Source organism: Eucalyptus grandis, chromosome 2 (genome assembly GCF_016545825.1).
Source record: "Eucalyptus grandis isolate ANBG69807.140 chromosome 2, ASM1654582v1, whole genome shotgun sequence".
Lineage (NCBI taxonomy): Eukaryota > Viridiplantae > Streptophyta > Magnoliopsida > Myrtales > Myrtaceae > Eucalyptus > Eucalyptus grandis.
Genome location: NC_052613.1, coordinates 2555468 through 2573808, shown reverse-complemented (window position 1 = coordinate 2573808; position 18341 = coordinate 2555468). Strand labels below are relative to the sequence as shown.

Below are 18341 nucleotides of genomic sequence, written 5' to 3'. Positions count from 1 at the left end.
TAATTGCTTCAGACAAGCGATTTGTGGGTGCATTTGAGTTATTTTGTTAGTGTTTAAGCTTAGTTTAGTCGAGTCATAGTTAAAGTAATGTTTTACTTGATTTTAACTTTCTTCTCGTTTATTTGATGGAACCGCGAGTTTGACGATTCAAGTAACATTTCTTATTTGGTCGTAGGCGTTCCTAGGTGAGTGGTACTATCCCTTCTTTACCGAAGTCTTAAAAATGATTGAATGATCTATCTTATAAGTTAAAGAAGCATTACATGATTTGATACTCCTTTGAACATAAGAAAAAAAAAGGTGGTGCTTAGGGCATAGTGAATGTGTAAAAATTAAATCGAGCATTTACTACCCTTTTGTCTATTGGAAATGGCCAAGTACATTTTGAACATAACTTGAGTTGATTGTTATGAATGGTTTACGAAACTATGTTTTGAGAAACTTTTTATGAATGATGTTTCGAAAGGTAATACTTATCAATTTGTGAATTGGTTTATGAAGAATTGTGGAACGATATGAGAGATGTCTTGTGAAATGTGTTCATTTTGATGAACAAAGTTTAGAAAGATTATGCATTTTGTTTTGTGAAATCAATTATTAGTATTGATCATAGATTTGATTATTGGTATTGGAGGATTCAGGTTTGGTGCTCAATATCACCATGAGCCCATTAGGGGGCTTGTATGTATGCATATCGAGTTTAGCTTATTCTTCTAGGTTGAGCCACTGATTTTGTAGGTGGAGACCTTGCCAAGGAGAAAAATGATGACCGCCTTGTCACCAAATATTGTATTGTGACTGTAATTTGATATTAAGCAAAAGATTAGTCGATGGATGGATCATTGACGTGTGCTTTAATATGAGATGAATCAATTAAATAGACCATTAACATGTGATTTTGATAAGATTGATCAATGGATTTGACCATTGATATATGTGATGATTTTAATGAGTATTTTTTGAATTATGTAAAGCTTGTTCAAATAAAATGACACATAGATGATTTGACATTTATATTAAAGTATTGAATTATTAGTTTTTGGTATTATTATATATAGTATATGCATGATGGTTGTTCGATCTGCTTAGAAGAGATATATACTACTTACTGAGCTGTGATTGCTCACATCTCTTTTTTTTCAATCTTTTCCTGATTCTCATTAATGATCTAGTGTGAGAGCATTGTTAACTAACACTTTTCAAAATGGGGTTTTTGGATTTAGTTTGGAGCTACATTTTCTAAGTGAAAGGTGTTGCGACCTCATTTTCGGCGCCCTATTGCGCGGGCGCGTGTGGAGGCTAATGACTAACTAAGTCTATTAGGGCTTAGCCAAGACTTTCTCAAGCTCACCAATTCACGACTTATCATGAGTTTTTAACATGCAAGTTAATTTTAAATGGGAGTCACCACTAATCAATTTTTGGGTGGATTAATTAAAAACCCAATCGAAATGCTGACAGAAATATTTCACTCTTGCGCAACCAGAGAAACTAGGATCATGAATTTTATTATACTAGTTAATTACTAATTCCCTAAAAGTATCTAATCTTGTTTAAACCTTAAGGCTTTTTGGACTTTCAAGGATTTTTCCATGCACTTGTGGAGAAAAACATATTTTTGGTCTTTTTCTACTTTTTGAACATAAAAAGTATTTTCGGATTTTTTATATTTTTGAAATTATAAATCATTTTTTGACCTTTTCTAATTTTTGGAAAAATGTAAAAACTATTTTTTTATTTTTCTATTTTTTTATTATTAAAATATTTTTATATTATAATAATATAATATCAACGACTTGGGTCGGATTTCCGAGTTGGGTCCGACCCGGGTCGTTGAAGCCGCAGCCCAGTTGGGTCCTACTGGCGAGCCCAGTCTATGACAAAAAAAAATGGGAAAAAGAAAAAGGAAATGAAGCCCAACCTACAACCCAGAGAAGTTAGACCCAAATCCTAAAAGGACAAACCCGAATTGCGACCCATGGTTTTATTTGAACTTGGCGCGAGAACCCAACCCTAGCCCGAATTGCGACCCACGCCCGACCCGGTTTTGCAGCCACTACTGCCTCTTCGTGATTCAGCAGCCGCGATGAACGACGTCGCCCGCCCGCCCGCCACCGCCGTCAGCCGAAACGCAACTCGACCAGCTCTCTCTCTCTCTCTCTCTCTATTTTCGCAACCTTGTCGGCCGAGACGGCAGCGTAGCTTGCCTCGGCCGGGCTATCCACCCACTCAAGCGCCGCCTTGGCTAGCCCCAGTTGCAGGCTTGATCCATGGCCGAGCTGTCATTCCACAGCCTGTGTCCTCACCTCCAGCGTTTCTGACCACATGAGTTACGGCGACGACGGCAACCGGACACCCAGAACAAGAAAAAGAGAAGCCAAGCAAACCGTGAAAGGGGAGGAAGGAAGCGGTAGCCAGCGGTGCCCCCCACCTGGTACGGCGGCGACGCAAGCACGGTAGGGATCGGCTCAGCATAGGGATGGCGTCGAGAGATCGGAAGATGCGACGACGAGGTGGGCAGTGAGCGTCGGGCCAGCGAGCTTAGTACGGCGGGGCTCACGGCTGGTTGTCGGGGCGACAGCAAGTGACGCCGCAGCAGCGACGGGTGGTTGGGATGAGTCTCAACCCTGATTTCTCTCTCGAACTCGCTCGCAGATCTCTCTCCAGATCTAAATCCCCTCCGCCCACGAGCTCTCTCTCTCAGATCTCGGCTTGCTTGCTCTCGGGCCTCCCTTCAAGCCTCTCAGAGGAAGTCCTGAACTCGCGGCCTCCGATCTCTCTCTGCGTGTCTGTTGCCTTCCCCCCTGACGCCCTATCTATAGGCAAGGAGGCCGGTCGACGGAGGTGCTCGGACCACCGGTCCTTCGCGCTCCGAGCGGCCTCCCCGGTCTAGCTAAGCCGCCTCCTCTACCGCATTGAAGATGCGTCCCCTCCGTCTGCGCCGCTCCACGTGCGTTGCCGTCTCCTCCTCCATCCGGCATCGCGCGCGTCCGGCCTTCTCTGCGTGTGTATTGCAGAGGCAAAAGGAGGAAGAAGACAAGAAGGAGGGGGCCGGGCCAAGAAGAAGAAAAAAGGGAGTGGGCCTGGGGCCCGTGCGAGGAAGGGCAAGAAGAAAGGGCTGGGCTTTCATGCCCAGTCCCATAAGAACCTTTTTTCTTATCTTTTTTTATCTTTTATAATTATTTTTTATTGAATAAATTATCCGAAAAAGTGAAAAATAAAGGAAGAAAAAAAAATGGAAATAAAGCTTAATGGATGCAAATAAAAATTAGAACCTAATTGATGCGAAAATCATTTTTGTTAGGGCTGAATTGGTCCCTAATTTTCTTATACAATTTAATCTTAAATACTTAGTCAAAATTTAGGTATCAACAAAAGGCAACATGTCATCCCCATTTTCTGCTAACTTTTGGGGTGTGATAGAAAATGGAGGCAAAGAGGAGGAAGAGACTCTAGTGGATGCTAAGAAGAAAAGCAAAGCCCCATCACCATTAGTCTTAAGAAATGCAAAAACATCATATACTTTGGGCATGTACACCATTAATTCATAATCATATATTGCAAATGCAATCTAAGCCTAAGATCCAACTTTTTCGGAGTTGAATCCCTTCATGAAGAACATCACTCCCAGTGTAGATCACATGATGGGAGGGAGAAGGAGTAACTTGGAACTCGCGAATGTTCAAGTGGTGGAGCTTGTGGTGTTGGGACTTGCCGGCCACCATGAGGGTGTTGGAGTCCAGCCTCTTCAGCAATGCTCTCACCATTTTTCGATTGCTTCTGTTGATTGGCAGAGCGATGAAACCCTAGTCTTGTGGAGAAGATGAATAATCCCTTCTCTTCTCTTCTTGGGCGTCTCTTGATTTGTGAGCGATGAAACATGCTTTTGGAAGTGAGCATCTGAACCTTCCAAATTTCCTCGAATGTTTACATGAAGTTTATCGATAACTATTAATTTCTTAAAATATATTTTATATATAATAGAAGTTCAATTAAGCTCATGAGCAATTTGGCTGAAGATTGATGAGCTTGACCTCAAATCAAATTTAAATAAGTGAATCTTGCATAATCATCCTATCTAGCTTGACTCAATCCAAAAACTTAGTTTGAGTCAGCTTCATTTCCATCTACAATCGAAATTAACTTCATAAACCGTAGGATCCGACTAAAAACACAACTCTAGCAGCACTCTTCAGCTTGAAACCTAGCTTGTCGCCATGCTCTCCATCACTTTGCAGGTTGTTCAGAATTGGAGTTAGTTCGAAAGTTAAACAATTTCATTTTGATAAGTTATCTGCAAGATTCCTCTCTGCTTTTGGAAAATAGTGAGCCAGTTATCATAGAATGTAAAGACATCTTAATTCTTTTTAACGAATCTTGAATTGACTCACTATACTTGAGAATCAAATAGATCAGCGTACTAGGTTATAAAGGCATCGAGATGTATCATGTTTTGATACTCCTTACTCTTGCATTTTGATTGGCTTTAATGAAGGAGAGAAAGAAAACACAACCAGACTTGGTCCACTCATACTTAAGCCCATACAATGCTGATTCTCCACCAGCTTTTCTGGCCCCTCGCTCCAAAATGTTTCTTCTCAAATCTTCATGTTCTTTCTTAGTTTCATTTTGGGATAAAAAAACCAATGGCAATTCATCTATTAGGGCTTTGAGATTATTAGGGCCATTCCATATGGTGTAGAACATACTATTAGGGCCTTTAGATTATTGAGTAGACATATAACATATGATGATAACAATTAATTAGTGAAGAATTGCTTAACTAGGTATGACTTGAATCAAAGCTATCACATTAGGCTAGCGACCTCTTATTGTATGCCCCAACACTATGAAAAGTCATTTGAAAATGGGTTCTTCACTTATTCTTGATAATAATAAAAAACATACATAAACCCAACGAGTTAGGTCGTGAGTTTAATGTCAACGCAGAGTCCCCACAAAAACATTAGTTACTTGAAACACGAGATGAAGCCCGTGTTAGGTAATTGAGTTGATCACAAGCTATGAACTAGGGTTTATCGTTCATCTCGGCTCAACCTAAGATGTGCATGGATCATGAGTTGTAATTAGGATAGGGGCAACCTTAGAAAGGAGAGCGCTTCACTTGGACCGCTCATTGTGTGGTGCATGACTCACATGCTACAAATAGATATTTCTGTGTTCTCACCAGAGATTTTGCAAAGACAATGTCATTTGGGAGACCCATCTTTGGTGAATTTTCACGAGGAGCTAAGTCATACAGCAATCATCCAAATTGTTTCCAAGTGTGTTTCCATGTTCGTAATTATCCTAAATATAGGACAAAAGCTGACGAAGCAAAGATTGATCACATGTCTACAAGTTTGCTATTTTTTATGACTTGAAAATTAATTAGAGATGAGCCATTATGATTTTCTCAAGACACGAAACTTAATTATGGATATATGTAACACCAGTTCATCGACTTGAGATATTTTCTAGTATTAACTTTGTGATTAACTCAAATAAGAGTTAGGAATCCAAAACTAGCTGATTACTCATTCGGAAAAAAGTTTGATAAATCACATGATCAAAGCTAGTAATTTCATATGAAAATTAGTAAATTTGAGGTGATGTGCGACAAGCTTGAGTCTAGGGATGAAGGGTTTAAGCTCCTTTTGCTATGAAGGTTAAACTAGGTGATGCGCCGGGAATTTTAACCTAAGTGTGGTGCCATAATAATTCATTTTCTCCTTGATGATAGAATTACTTGATCTTCATGTTCATTTTTCCGTGGTCACAACTTTAATTACACTCTTTTCGTTTTACCAGTTTTTTGACATTTGACTTTATCGGTAAAACTTTATTGCTTTTACCTTGACATATAATAACTTTTGGTGTTATATCAATTCATTGGAAGTTTATTAACGTTTTCTTTTGGTGCGTGTAGTTTACCGGCTAAGCAAGTGAATTAGAATTTGGTAAACTACAAAATTTCTTGAAATAAAATCTTTAAAAAAGAAATGTATGCTTTATTTTTAAATATTAAATCTGGAATCATAGTTTTAGGCCCTTTTTTTTTTTTTTGGTTGGGGGGGGATGATAAAACTATTTTTTTTTTTATGTGGTGTGGGCTTAGGCAATGAAAATAATTGGTGCTGTGTATACGTGGAGGTCGAATCTTGGCGACCAAAATAATTTCGCGGTCGACTCGGGCGTTGTAACGGCCAAACCCCGAACTTATATTGCGTCGTGTGTTTCTCAACCACTTAGAGACTTGGTGCATATGATCTGGTGAATCACGCGAGACTTAAAAATGATTTTATGCTTGTCATTCTTTTATTCCATGTGCTTTGGAAAGCACAGAAGAGTTGTCGAATCGCTTCATGCTTGCAACTTATTGATATGAGAACTTGCTTAGTTTTCCTAAGATTTCCTCCTATTTTAGATGTGAATTGAGACGGTCTTGTATGAACTACCATCTTCCTAGGTGCCTTTGATTTGTGGAACTCTATGTAGCAGTTGATAATCAAGGTAGAAGAAGTCATACATAAATCTAATGAATAAGTGTATTGAAAGTTCTAAAATTTATCATAAATGCACAATCAAGTTTTAAAACTTATCAATTTGGTCCAATCTATGTCCTTCTAGTGATTACAATTTTTGAAAATTTTAAGAGATAAGTTTTAGGATTTAATTACACTTTTTGAAAGTTTTAAGACTCAATTTGGACTTTCGTGATAAATTTTAAGATTTTGAATGCACTTATCACTAAATTCAAGCTAGAAAACAAGATGGTGCCCAATCGTTCGTGTGGTGACTCATCCGAGCAGGCGTGTGCATATAAACTAGCTTGGACACCTTGTGGTGGCGGTGACGGGACTAAAAAGTCAAATGTACATGTAGAAAAAATTAAGGGGGAATCTCATCTGAAACACTTGAGGCCAAATTTGATCATCTAAAGTCAAATTAAGGTTGATGAATTTTGCATAATTATGTACATGGGTTAGCCTCAAGTTGATATAAAAGAGAATCTTCCAATGATTGACCTTATCTACCAGCCCCAACCATGACCATGCAAATATAGGATTCATGGTACCTACACATTGTAATGGGTATCATTTTTTGGAATCCGAACCTATCGTGCATATCCTTAAACTTGGAACCTCCACTTTGGTGAATCATTATCTTTAATTGCCACTACTTATTGTTATAATTCACTGAGCATGACTTATATTTAGACACATAAAGAATATGAAAATTAATAAAGTAAAAGTCTTAATCATAAAATGGAAGCTTAGGCTAGTGGTTCCAGATTAGACATTCACCATCGAATGCCATGGAGTACTACAAAGTTGCGCGAAAACATAGATCAAGAAATATACAAAAACTTATTCTAGGTTTCATTTACTTGGAACTTGGATAATACATGTTGAAACATATTCCCCAATTTTTGAAATTGGAAACCTACTCTATATATCTTGGGACTTGGAACCAATCTAGTTCTTCAATTTCAAGTTTGAACTTTGATAGCATGATAATTTTTAGGCTACTGTGAAAATAACAGGTTATTGTTAGTCATAAGTTTATGATTTTTTGGTTGTCCAAAATATATTGTTATTGTCACAATAGATTAAAGACTATCATTCAATCATCTCGCGGGCATCATTCATCACCCTCGTCTCGATCAGTCGCTCTCTCTCTCTCTCTGGCGTCTTGATCGCTCTCAACACAAAATCTTCTCCGACTCCAAAGGTCTCGGAACCCATCATTCTCGCCGTGTCAAACACTGCATTCCACCCTCTCTCCAGAGAGAGGGGGAGAGTGTGGAGAGAGACATGTCATCACCGTGGCACTTTCCAACAGCTCTACTGTAGCATAAAGAAAGCAAGGAGTGACGTGAGAAAGGAGACCCGAAAGTTAAGCCCCAGCTAGCCGCTTCGATTTCGCGTCGTGTAGCCAGGTTGAAGGTTTATGAGATCATCAGGTTGAATCGGATCTCCCCTCACGCTCTTGCTCAGTCTCTCCCTTTCTTCTTCTTCTTCTTCTTCTTCTTCTTCTTCTTCTTCTTCTTCTTCTTCTTCTCTCTTTGAAGAGAACAGAGTGAGAAGGAATAAACGAGCATATCTCAAGCAGAGCCCGTGAAGTCGAACGGAGCGAGCCCATCAATCACCCTTGCTCTGCTCGCGCTCTCCTCGTTCTTCTTCTCTCTCGCCATCGCCGACCCTCGAACCACCGAAGTGGGCCTCTACCGCGAGAACTGCACTGGGGTCGTTGCCGGAAATGGCGTCTCCAACTTCATTGCTGTCATGACGGAGATCTCCAAGAGCGTCGCCAACCAACGGTGGGGCAACTACTCCCTCACCTCGCCGCCACCGGCAGTGTACGGCCTCACCCAGTGCCATGGTGACTTGACTGAGACCGAGTGCCTCCTCTGCTTTACCGAGAGCTGGACCCGGATCGCCCACTGCCTCCCCAACTTTGGTCGGCTCTACCTCGATGGCTGCTTCCTCCGTTACGGCAGTTATGACTTCTACAACGAGACCGTCGATCCAACGCACGACATGCTCAAGTGTAGCTCCAATTTGACAGTCCCGGCAGGGAGAGTGGCCGAGCTCTCGGATAGGGTGGACCGAGTCCTGAGGAATGTCTCGGCCAGCGCAGTGCGGAACAAGGGCTTCGCGGTGGCTGGGGAGGACGGAGTTGGAGGAGTCGCCGGGGTATATGCTTTGGCACAGTGTTGGAGCACGCTTGATGCCGTCGGTTGCAGAGTCTGTTTGGAGAATGCAACTTCGATGGCGAGAAGCTGTGCACCTGGAGAAGAAGCGCGGGCCATGAACGCGGGATGCTTCCTCCGTTACTCGACCACAAAGTTCTACGACATCCCTGATAGCGGAGGTAACAACTATTGTCCTGATCTCTGGTTTATCGACTTAAAAGATGGCTTCCTCGCCATTAAAGAAAAGCCGACGTTCTTCTATGTCTGCTGTCAGATTTCGATTTTTCGAATTGTGGTTTCCTCATGTTGGTCAATTAAGGCACTTCTTTTAATGATATTTTTAATTTTTTTCTCTTTTCATTTTTTAAATATCGAATTATTTTATTATTTTTCTTTTCTTTTCTTTTTCTTTTTTAGCCTATCACTAGCCACAGTGACAATTGGCGACCCGACCTCATGCAGGTTGAGCTCGACCCCTATGTGTATACATTATTCTTTTTCGATGGTTGTCAGATTTTTGGAATTATTAATGAACTCGCTCATCTCAACTTGATGTTGACTTTATCATTTCGCAGGTTCATCTACGGTCTGCATCACCATAGTAATAACCTCATTCGCTGCTGTAGCGACTTCTCTTGTTCTCATTGGTGCATACATTGGATACAAAAAGTACTCCAAGAAGAAACAAAGTAAGCAATTCGGTTCAAATGCATAAAATGATCTCTTGGTAATTCTTGATCATAAGCTTGATGACACTAATTTTGCATTCATCTTTATTCAGTGCAAAATAACCTCACACAATTACGAGCGAGCAAGAGCAAGTTTAGCTTATATTTCAAGTACAAGACACTAGAGAAGGCCACCAACTTCTTTGATGACTCGAGGAAGCTGGGCCAAGGGGGGGGCGGTTCCGTGTACAAGGGGATTTTACCCTATGGGAAGGTCGTTGCGGTTAAGCGGTTGGTGTTCAACACATGCCAATGGGTGGATGACTTCTTCAATGAGGTGAACCTAATCAATGGGATCCGACACAAGAACCTCGTCAGGCTTTTGGGATGCAGCATCGAAGGCCTAGAGAGCCTCCTCGTCTACGAATATCTTACTAAAAGAAGTCTTGATCTAGTTCTTTTTGGTAAGTAGCTGATTGTTGCGTAACTGCATAACACACTTACACAATGATCGTTTGATGCCAAGAAGAGATCTACCCTTCATGACGAGCATCGGTTCAATTTGCATTCTTAGTAACTCGCTTCTTGTATTGCAAGCAATGCTTCCATCTTATGATTTTCAAGTTGAAGGTTTCAAAAATCTATTGTTGCAGTCAACGATGCGTATCACATCCTAACTTGGGAGGAGAGGCTACACATCATCATAGGAACAGCTGAGGGCCTCGCATATCTTCATGGAGGCTGTGGAGTGAAAATCATCCATCGGGACATAAAAACCAGCAACATCCTCATCAACGAAAATCTCATAGCAAAAATATCAGATTTCGGGCTTGCCCGATGCATTGCTTTGGATAAGTCTCATCTTAGCACAGGAATTGCTGGCACACTGTAAGAATGCCTTTTCATTACCAACCCGCTTGAAACCATAGTCAGCACTTTCTATTTCCTTAATCCGACAAGTTTGGCCCCTCAAAGGGGTTTCGCATATCATCCTTCCCTTGCACTTCACATCTTCTTTGGGCTAAGTATGGTTTATATCTAAAAGACGATTGACTATGCAGCAGTTTACATGGCGCCTGAATATATTATGAGGGGATAGCTAACGGAGAAAGCCGATGTTTATGCTTTTGGGGTGCTGGTTCTTGAAATCTTGAGTGGTAGGAAGAATAATGTATACGCACGGGGGTCGAGCTCAGTATTGCAGTCGGTAAGGTTGCTTGTCCCTACGATCATGAAGGAATTAGACTGACATTTACTTTCCTGGCCACACACCACTAGGATTATCTAATTTTTCTTTTGATTTTTCCAACAAACTTTACCATTGGTTTCTACATTAGTGCTAGTAGATTTATCTTCAGATATAAGGGAGCCATGGAAATTCATGATTGCTTTGTAGGTATGGAAGCATTACAAGTCAAATAATTTAGCCGCATGCATTAATCCAGCCTTACAAGGTAAATTCCCCATCCTGGAGGCATCAAATGTGCTCCAAATCAGCCTTCTGTGTACTCAAGCCTGCATGGAATTGCGACCGCCCATGTCTGGAGTCGTCGAGATGCTCCACGACAAAAATCGTGTAGTCCCCCAACCGAACCAACCCCCGTTCGTCAACGCTAGTGTGTTGTTCGACAAATCCAGCAACAGAAGCTCTACATGAACACATGGTTGTTGAGCCAGCTCACGGCAACCGAGGTCTCTTCCAGCTTGACAAGAAGCCCTCTTCCAGCTTTGCTGCGTTGACCCTTTAGGAATGGGACCTTTCTTCTTCTAACAAATACTAACACTTTGCAAACGACTAGCAGTGCAGATTTTAGTGACATCAGGGCATGAGTCGAATTATCCTTACTTGGTTAGCAGCATGTTCAGATGACGATGAATCCAATCTTAAATCGATAAATCACGAATATCCCATGAATATATGAATCTAAGTGAGATGCGATTGCTTTGTTTTTTCGTAGTTTTACGTGTTGATTGGAGAATCATACCATGTTGGGATGTTTCGATTCCAAAGTCAGTCATAGGTTATGTAATAAAAGGAAAGAAAAAGAAAAAAAGGAAAGATTGGTCGATATATTTTATGACATGAAAACTAATTAGAGATGAGCCATTATGATTTTTTTGAGACACAAAACTTAATAATGTAGCACCAGTTTTCTAGTATTAGCCCGATGACTGACTCGAATAAAGAGTTAGGAATTCAAAACTAGTTGATAAATCGCTTAGAGAAAAGTTTGATAAATCACTTGATTAAAGTCAGTAATTTCATGCAAGAATTAAAAAAATTAAGGTGTTGTGCGATGAGCTAGAGTTTAGGAATGAAGGGTTTAAGCTCCTCTTGCTATGAAGGTTAAACAAGGGGTGAATGGGAACTATATCTTGGCTTAGTTTAAGAGAGAGATGGATGCGGATTAGTGTTGTCATGTCACCAACAAACTTTTATTTGTTTTTTATTCTTATTTTTCTTTTTTGATCACACTTGTCTTTTTTTCTTTTTCTTTTTTAATCTTTTCTCTTTTCTCTTTTGAAGAGTTGCACCATGGAATGGGAAAATTTGACCGTGTGGAGTCTTCCCTTAATCCAAGCACGCAAATCCTTTTCTCCTCTCTTTTTTTCCGTGTTTTTCCTAATTGGAGGGTTCATATTGATTTTGTCCGTGATTGCACATTGGAAATAGTCAAAAGTTTTAAAGGTGTTGGTGATAATGAAATCAATGAACTCTCCATTGGACGGTAATTGGCAAACCCCATTTATTTGTATTATTATAGAAATCTTATCTAATTACTCACTACGTGTGAAAGAACCATATGTTGATTAGACAGCACTTTTCGACATAATCCCTTATTTAATTATTTTTGCTTTTTCCATCATTTTCCTTTTGAATTTGTTTACCTTTGAATATCTAGAGCTTTTGCCATCAAGTTTATTATTCACCGATTTTGGGAAAATGCTTTTGATTACTTTTTCTTCTGTCACCTAACCATCTATCTCCTAGCAAAAAATTCCAAGTGCAGAAAATTTAAACCTAAGTATGGGGCGAAGTAATTCATTTTCTCCTTGATAAAAGAACTACGCGATCTCGACATCCAATTTTCCATGGTCACAACTTCAATTGCAACCTTTTTTGGACAGTAATAGGCAAATATTTTTTCTTGTCCTTGGGTTTTGTGCGCCTCCTTTTATTTGTATAATTATAAAAATACTATCTAATTACACACAATACATGAAAAATCGTGGTTAAAAATTATAGATTTCCGTTATTCGGTTGATTAATAAATGGTTAAATTGACACTTTTCAACTTAAACCCCTTTTGATTGTTTTTCTTGTCATTTTCCTTTTGAATTCGTCTACCTTTGACCTTCTGGAGTTTTCACCGTCAAGATTTCAAATTCATCGGTTTTTCCCATGGGAAAAATTCTTTTGGTTACTTTTTTCACCATCACCTAACCATCTATATTATGGCAAAAAATTCAAGTGCCGCGGATTTTAACCTAAGTGTGGTGCCATGATAATTCATTTTCTCTTTTGATTTTTATGTCCATTTTTCCTTGGTCGCAATTTTTATTGCATTCTTTTCGTTTTACCAGCTTTTTCGGCATTTGGCTCTATTGGTAGATTTTATTGCTTTTCCCTTGAAGTATAATTGCTTTTGGTGCTATATCAATTCCAGTTTTAATTAAAAGTTTATTAACTTTTTTCTTTTGGTGCGTGAAGTTTACCCTCTAAGCAAGTGAATTACAACTTGGTAAAATCCAAAATTTCGTGAAATAAAATCTTTATTAAAAAAAAAAAAAGGATCTACCCATATGATTGACCTCTGTCTACTAACCCAACCACGATATTCACGGTACGTTCCCTGCACGTAACGCGATAGAATAATCGCTAAACAGCGAGATCCGACGCCCGTCTCCCTCGTCCGGTCAGTCGTTGCAGATCTCTGTCTCTCTCTCTCTCTCCCCCAGAGAGAGAAAAGAGAGAGATGTCATGAGACATGCCATCTAGCATGTCATCGCGGCAGTTCCTGGGACCTGGCATCGCCATGGCACTTTCCCAAAAGCTCTACTGTAGCATAGAGTAAGCAAGGGGTGATGTGGGAAACGAGACCCAAAAGTCAAGCATCAGGTCGTCGCTTCGATTCCGCGTTGTGCAGCTGGTTGAAGCTTTATGAGATCATCAGGTTCAATCGGAGTTCCCCTCCGGCTCTTGCTCAATCTTTCCCTCCTCCTCTTCTTCTTCTTCCTCTTCTCTTTGAAGAGAACTGAGAAGAAAAATTTGATAACCCAGCACTTCTCAAGCAGAGCCCATGAAGTCAAACGGAGAGAGCTCATCAATGCGATCCTCGACTACGATTTCCACTTACTTCGCTCTTCTCTGCTCGCGCTCTCCTCCTTCTTTTCTCTCGCCACCTCCGACCCTCGAATCACCGAGGCGGGCTTCATCTGTGGGAGCTCCAATGGACTCCTCACCGAAAAAGTCATCCCCAACTACATCGCCATCATGAGGGAGATCTCCGAGAGCGTCGCCGACCAGCGCTGGGGCAAATACTCCCTCGCCTCACCGCCACCGGCGTTGTATGGCCTCGCCCAGTGCTACGGCGACCTGTTTGAGAACGACTGCCTCCTCTGCCATGCCCTGAGCCGCAGCCGGCTCTACGGCTGCGTCCCCAACTTCGGCCGGCTCTACCTCGACGGCTGCTTCCTCCGTTACGATGGTTACGACTTCTACAATGAGACCGTCGATCCAACGCACGACATGCTCAAGTGTAGCTCCAATTCCACAGTCCCGGCGGACCAGAGGGAGAGAGTGGCCGAGTTCTCGGACAGGGTAGACCGGGTGCTGAGGAATGTCTCGGCAAGCGCGGTACAGAACGAGGGCTTTGCGGTGGCTGGGGAGGACGGAGTCGGAGGAGTCGCCGGGGTATATGCTTTGGCGCAGTGTTGGAGCACGGTTGATGCCGGCGGTTGCAGTGTTTGTTTGGAGAACGCAACTTCAAAGGCGCGAAGCTGCGCACCCGGAGAAGAAGCGCGGGCCATGAATGCGGGATGCTTCCTCCGTTACTCCACCACGAAGTTCTACAACATCCCAGTTAATGGAGGTAACAAAATAGTCTCCTGATCACTGGTTTACCAACTTAAAAATTGTCTTCTTCCCCATTAAATATATTTTGCCATTCAATATAGATTTTACATCGCCCATGCGTCAGAGACCTGGTCCCAGCCTCAATGGACCCGGGTCTTAATGGACCCAGCACGATCATTAGAGACTTGAGAACCAGCGTTAAGGTTCGCGTGTTCAAACCTAGAGTTTTAGGTCCAAGCCCTAATATTTAATGATATTTTGCAAAATGTTTTCCAACTTTTTAAAAAAAAAAAATTCATTTTTTTTCTGATTTGAAGCATATTTTTCTGTTGATTAGAAAAAAAAATTCATTGACTCATTTTCCTTAACAAACTGAACGCGAAAATGTTTTCTCGCGAAACGAACGGAGTCTAAGGGTGTGTTTGTTTGAGGAATAGTGTTTTTCTAAAATTATTTTCCAAACTTTCACTTGTTTGGTTTGCTAAAAATGATTAGTCAACCAAAAACACTATCCGATCAAAGAAAATATTCATGCATAATATTATGAAAGTGAATTCCTATATTTAAGAAAGTGGGAAAAAATTTCTGATATTGCTCATCTTGAATTTTTTGATACTTTTATTTAAAAAATTGATTTTTTTGGATTTTTTTCTTTTCTTTCTTTTTTTCTTTTTTATTTCTTTTCCTTCTTCCTCCTCCATCGGTCGCCCACCTCGGTGACCAGCCCGCAAGCTGGCCTCAAGCGAGTTCACCCAAGGTTGAGCTTACTGGGATTTGGCAAGCTTGACCTTGCCCAAGGTTGGTTAGGTCGACCCTCGCCAAGCCTCAGCAACAACGCTAGTGGCCTATCGCAACCATTACCGAGGCCTAGCGACCGGTTGAGGAGGAAGAAGGAAAGACAGCGAAAAGTAAAAAAAAAAAAAAAATGAACATTTTAATTTTTTTGCATGAGATTGAAATCATTTTCCAAATGAGATTAAAATACCAATTTCTTGAAATTTGATTTCCCGAACATATTTTATTTTCATGAAATTTTCCCCCAAACAAATTCACCATAAGTTTGATTTGATTGATCTTATGATTTGGTGCCGCCGGATTTTTGGAATTTCTAATGAACTCACTCATCTCAACCTACTGTTGTTTATCATTTCACAGGTTCATCTAGGGTCCGCATCACCATAGCAATAGCCTCATCGGCTGCTGCAGTGACTTCGCTTGTTCTCATTGGTGCATACATTGGATACAAAAAGTACTTCAAGAAGAAACGAGGTAAACAATTCGGTTCAAATGTGCAAAATGATCATCTTGATAATTCTTAAACAGAAGCTTGATGACACAAATCATGAATTTTGCATTCATCCATTTTCAGTACATCATAGCCTCACACAATTACCAATGACCGTGAGCAAGTTTAGCTTATATTTCAAGTATGAGACACTAGAGAAGGCCACCAACTTCTTTGATGACTCGAGGAAGCTGGGGCAAGGGGGCGGCGGTTCTGTGTACAAGGGGAATTTACCTAACGGGAAGGTCGTCGCAGTTAAGCGGTTGGTGTTCAACACGCTACAATGGGTGGACAACTTCTTCAACGAGGTGAACCTTATCAATGGGATCCGACACAAGAACCTCGTCAAGCTTTTGGGATGCAGCATTGAAGGCCCGGAGAGCCTCCTCATCTATGAGTATCTTCCTAATGGAAGTCTCGATCAAGTTCTTTTCGGTAAGTAGCTGGTCGTTGCATTGCCGTACAATTCTTACACAACCATCAATCGATGACAAGAACAAATCTACCCCTTATGACGAGCATCGGTTCAGTTTGCAATCTTACTTACTGGTTTTAGAATTGCAAGCAATGTTTCAGTCTTATAATTTTCTAAGTCGTAGGTTTCAAAAATTTGCTCTATTAGTGTCTAGCCATTCCACTTCTTCTATTATGTTTGTCGCACTCTGCTCTGCTTGTCTTTCTAAAGCTCGATCATATAAGCAAATAGAATCTTTTGTTGCAGGCGACAATGAGACCCATGTCCTAACTTGGGAGGCGAGGCTGCACATCATCACAAGATCAGCTGAGGGCCTTGCACATCTTCATGGAGGCTGTGGAGTGAAAATCATTCACCGGGACATAAAAGCCAGCAACGTTCTCCTCGACAAGAATCTCACAGCGAAGATCGCGGATTTCGGGCTTGCCCGATGCATTGCTCCTGATGAGTCTCATCTTAGCACCGGAATTGCTGGCACACTGTAAGAATACCTTTTCATTACTAACCTACTTGAAACCGTAGTCGGCACTTTCTATTTCCTTAATCTAACAAGTTTGGCCTATCAAAGTGCTTTTGTGTATCATCCTTCTCTTCACACCTTTTCATTACTAACCTACTTGAAACCGTAGTCGGCACTTTCTATTTCCTTAATCTGACAAGTTCGGCCTATCAAAGTGCTTTTGTGCATCATCCTTCTCTTCACTTCATATCTTCTCTAGGTTAAGTATGGGTTTATATCTAAAAGACGGTTAACTATGCAGCGGTTACATGGCACCCGAATATCTCATGAGGGGACAGCTAACAGAGAAAGCCGATGTTTATGCTTTTGGGGTGCTGGTTCTTGAAATCTTGAGTGGTAAAAAGAATAGCACATACACACAAGGGTCGAGCTCGGTATTAAACTCGGTGAGATTTCTTGTCCCTACGATAAGGAAGAACTTAGACTAGCATTTACTTTCTTGGCCACGCCACACCGGGATTATCTAATGTTTCCCTTGATTTTCCTAACAAACTCTACTGTTGCTTTCTGCGTTAGTGTTAGCAAATTTATCTTCAGATGTAAGGGAGCCATGGAAATTTCATGATTGCTTTTCAGGTATGGAAGCATTACAAGTCAAATAATTTAGCTGCGTGCATTGATCCGGCCTTACGAGGTAAATTCCCTGTCCTCGAGGCGTCGAGATTGCTCCAAATCAGCCTTCTGTGCACTCAAGCCTGCATGGAATTGCGACCGCCCATGTCTGAAGTCATCGAGATGCTCCACGACAAAGACCGTGTAGTCCCCCAACCGAACCAACCCCCGTTCGTCAACGCTAGTGTGCTATTCGACTATTCCAGTAGCAGAAGCTCTACTCGCACACATGGCTGTTAAACCAGCTCACAGTATACGAGGTCTCTTCCAGCTTTGCTGCGTTGACCTTTTGGGATTGGGACCTTTCTTCTTCTTCTTCTTCTTCTTCTTCCAACGAATACAAACACTTTGCGAACGACTGGCAGTGCAGATTTTGGTGACATCATGGCATGAGTCAAATTACCCTTCCTTGGTTAGCAGCATGTCCAAATGACGAATAGTCCAATCTTAAATCCATAAATCATGGATATCCACGGAATACATGAATCTAAGTAAGATGCAATTGCTCTGTTTTTTCGTAATTTTACCTCCCTATTGGAGAATCACACTATGTTGGGATGCAGAGCCAATTGTAGGTTATAGGTTATGTGATAAAAGGAAAGAAAAAGAAAAAAAGAAACAAATGTCGTTCTGTTTTTTCATAGTTTTATGTCATTTTTTCTTCTCTTTTTTGGCCGAAATAGTTTTACGTCGCTTACACTTTGCCGCCCATCGCTTCAGTGCATAGTCACACGTCCTCTTCTGCATTGATTTCACGAAACAAATGATGACGGGAAGGAGAAATTCTGCATTTCCAAAGGTGGTGATTGACAGGGACAGAGACTCCAAAGAAAGCTCCTCCGACGATGAAGGTGAAGACGTCCCTAAACCAGAAACCTCCGAAGAAGCAGAACTTGCAGAGAGATAATATTTTGATGGATGCTAAGAAGAAAAGCAAGCACCCATCACCGTTAATTCATAATCATATATTGCACGTGCAAAAACCTCAGATACTTTAGGCACGTAC

The 18341-nt window shown here is 41.0% G+C and overlaps 3 protein-coding genes across 3 annotated transcripts; all 3 read left to right on the top strand.

Moving 5' to 3' along the window:
* The first annotated feature begins 8288 nt into the window (after positions 1 to 8288).
* Positions 8289 to 10258, top strand: LOC104429035 (cysteine-rich receptor-like protein kinase 42). Its single transcript, XM_039306014.1, has 4 exons — positions 8289 to 8967; positions 9274 to 9387; positions 9480 to 9830; positions 10020 to 10258. Exons 1-4 carry the CDS (start codon positions 8289 to 8291, stop codon positions 10256 to 10258), a joined length of 1383 nt encoding a protein of 460 aa, XP_039161948.1.
* Positions 10259 to 13306: 3048 nt separating this feature from the next.
* Positions 13307 to 16171, top strand: LOC104434257 (cysteine-rich receptor-like protein kinase 42). Its single transcript, XM_039306013.1, has 3 exons — positions 13307 to 14459; positions 15599 to 15712; positions 15813 to 16171. The coding sequence occupies exons 1-3, from the start codon at positions 13529 to 13531 to the stop codon at positions 16169 to 16171; spliced, it is 1404 nt and encodes a 467-aa protein (XP_039161947.1). The 5' UTR covers positions 13307 to 13528.
* Positions 16172 to 16376: 205 nt separating this feature from the next.
* Positions 16377 to 17584, top strand: LOC104429270 (cysteine-rich receptor-like protein kinase 1). The gene is made up of 3 exons (XM_018866583.2): positions 16377 to 16684; positions 16965 to 17109; positions 17300 to 17584. Exons 1-3 carry the CDS (start codon positions 16377 to 16379, stop codon positions 17573 to 17575), a joined length of 729 nt encoding a protein of 242 aa, XP_018722128.2. The 3' UTR covers positions 17576 to 17584.
* Positions 17585 to 18341: the final 757 nt, after the last annotated feature.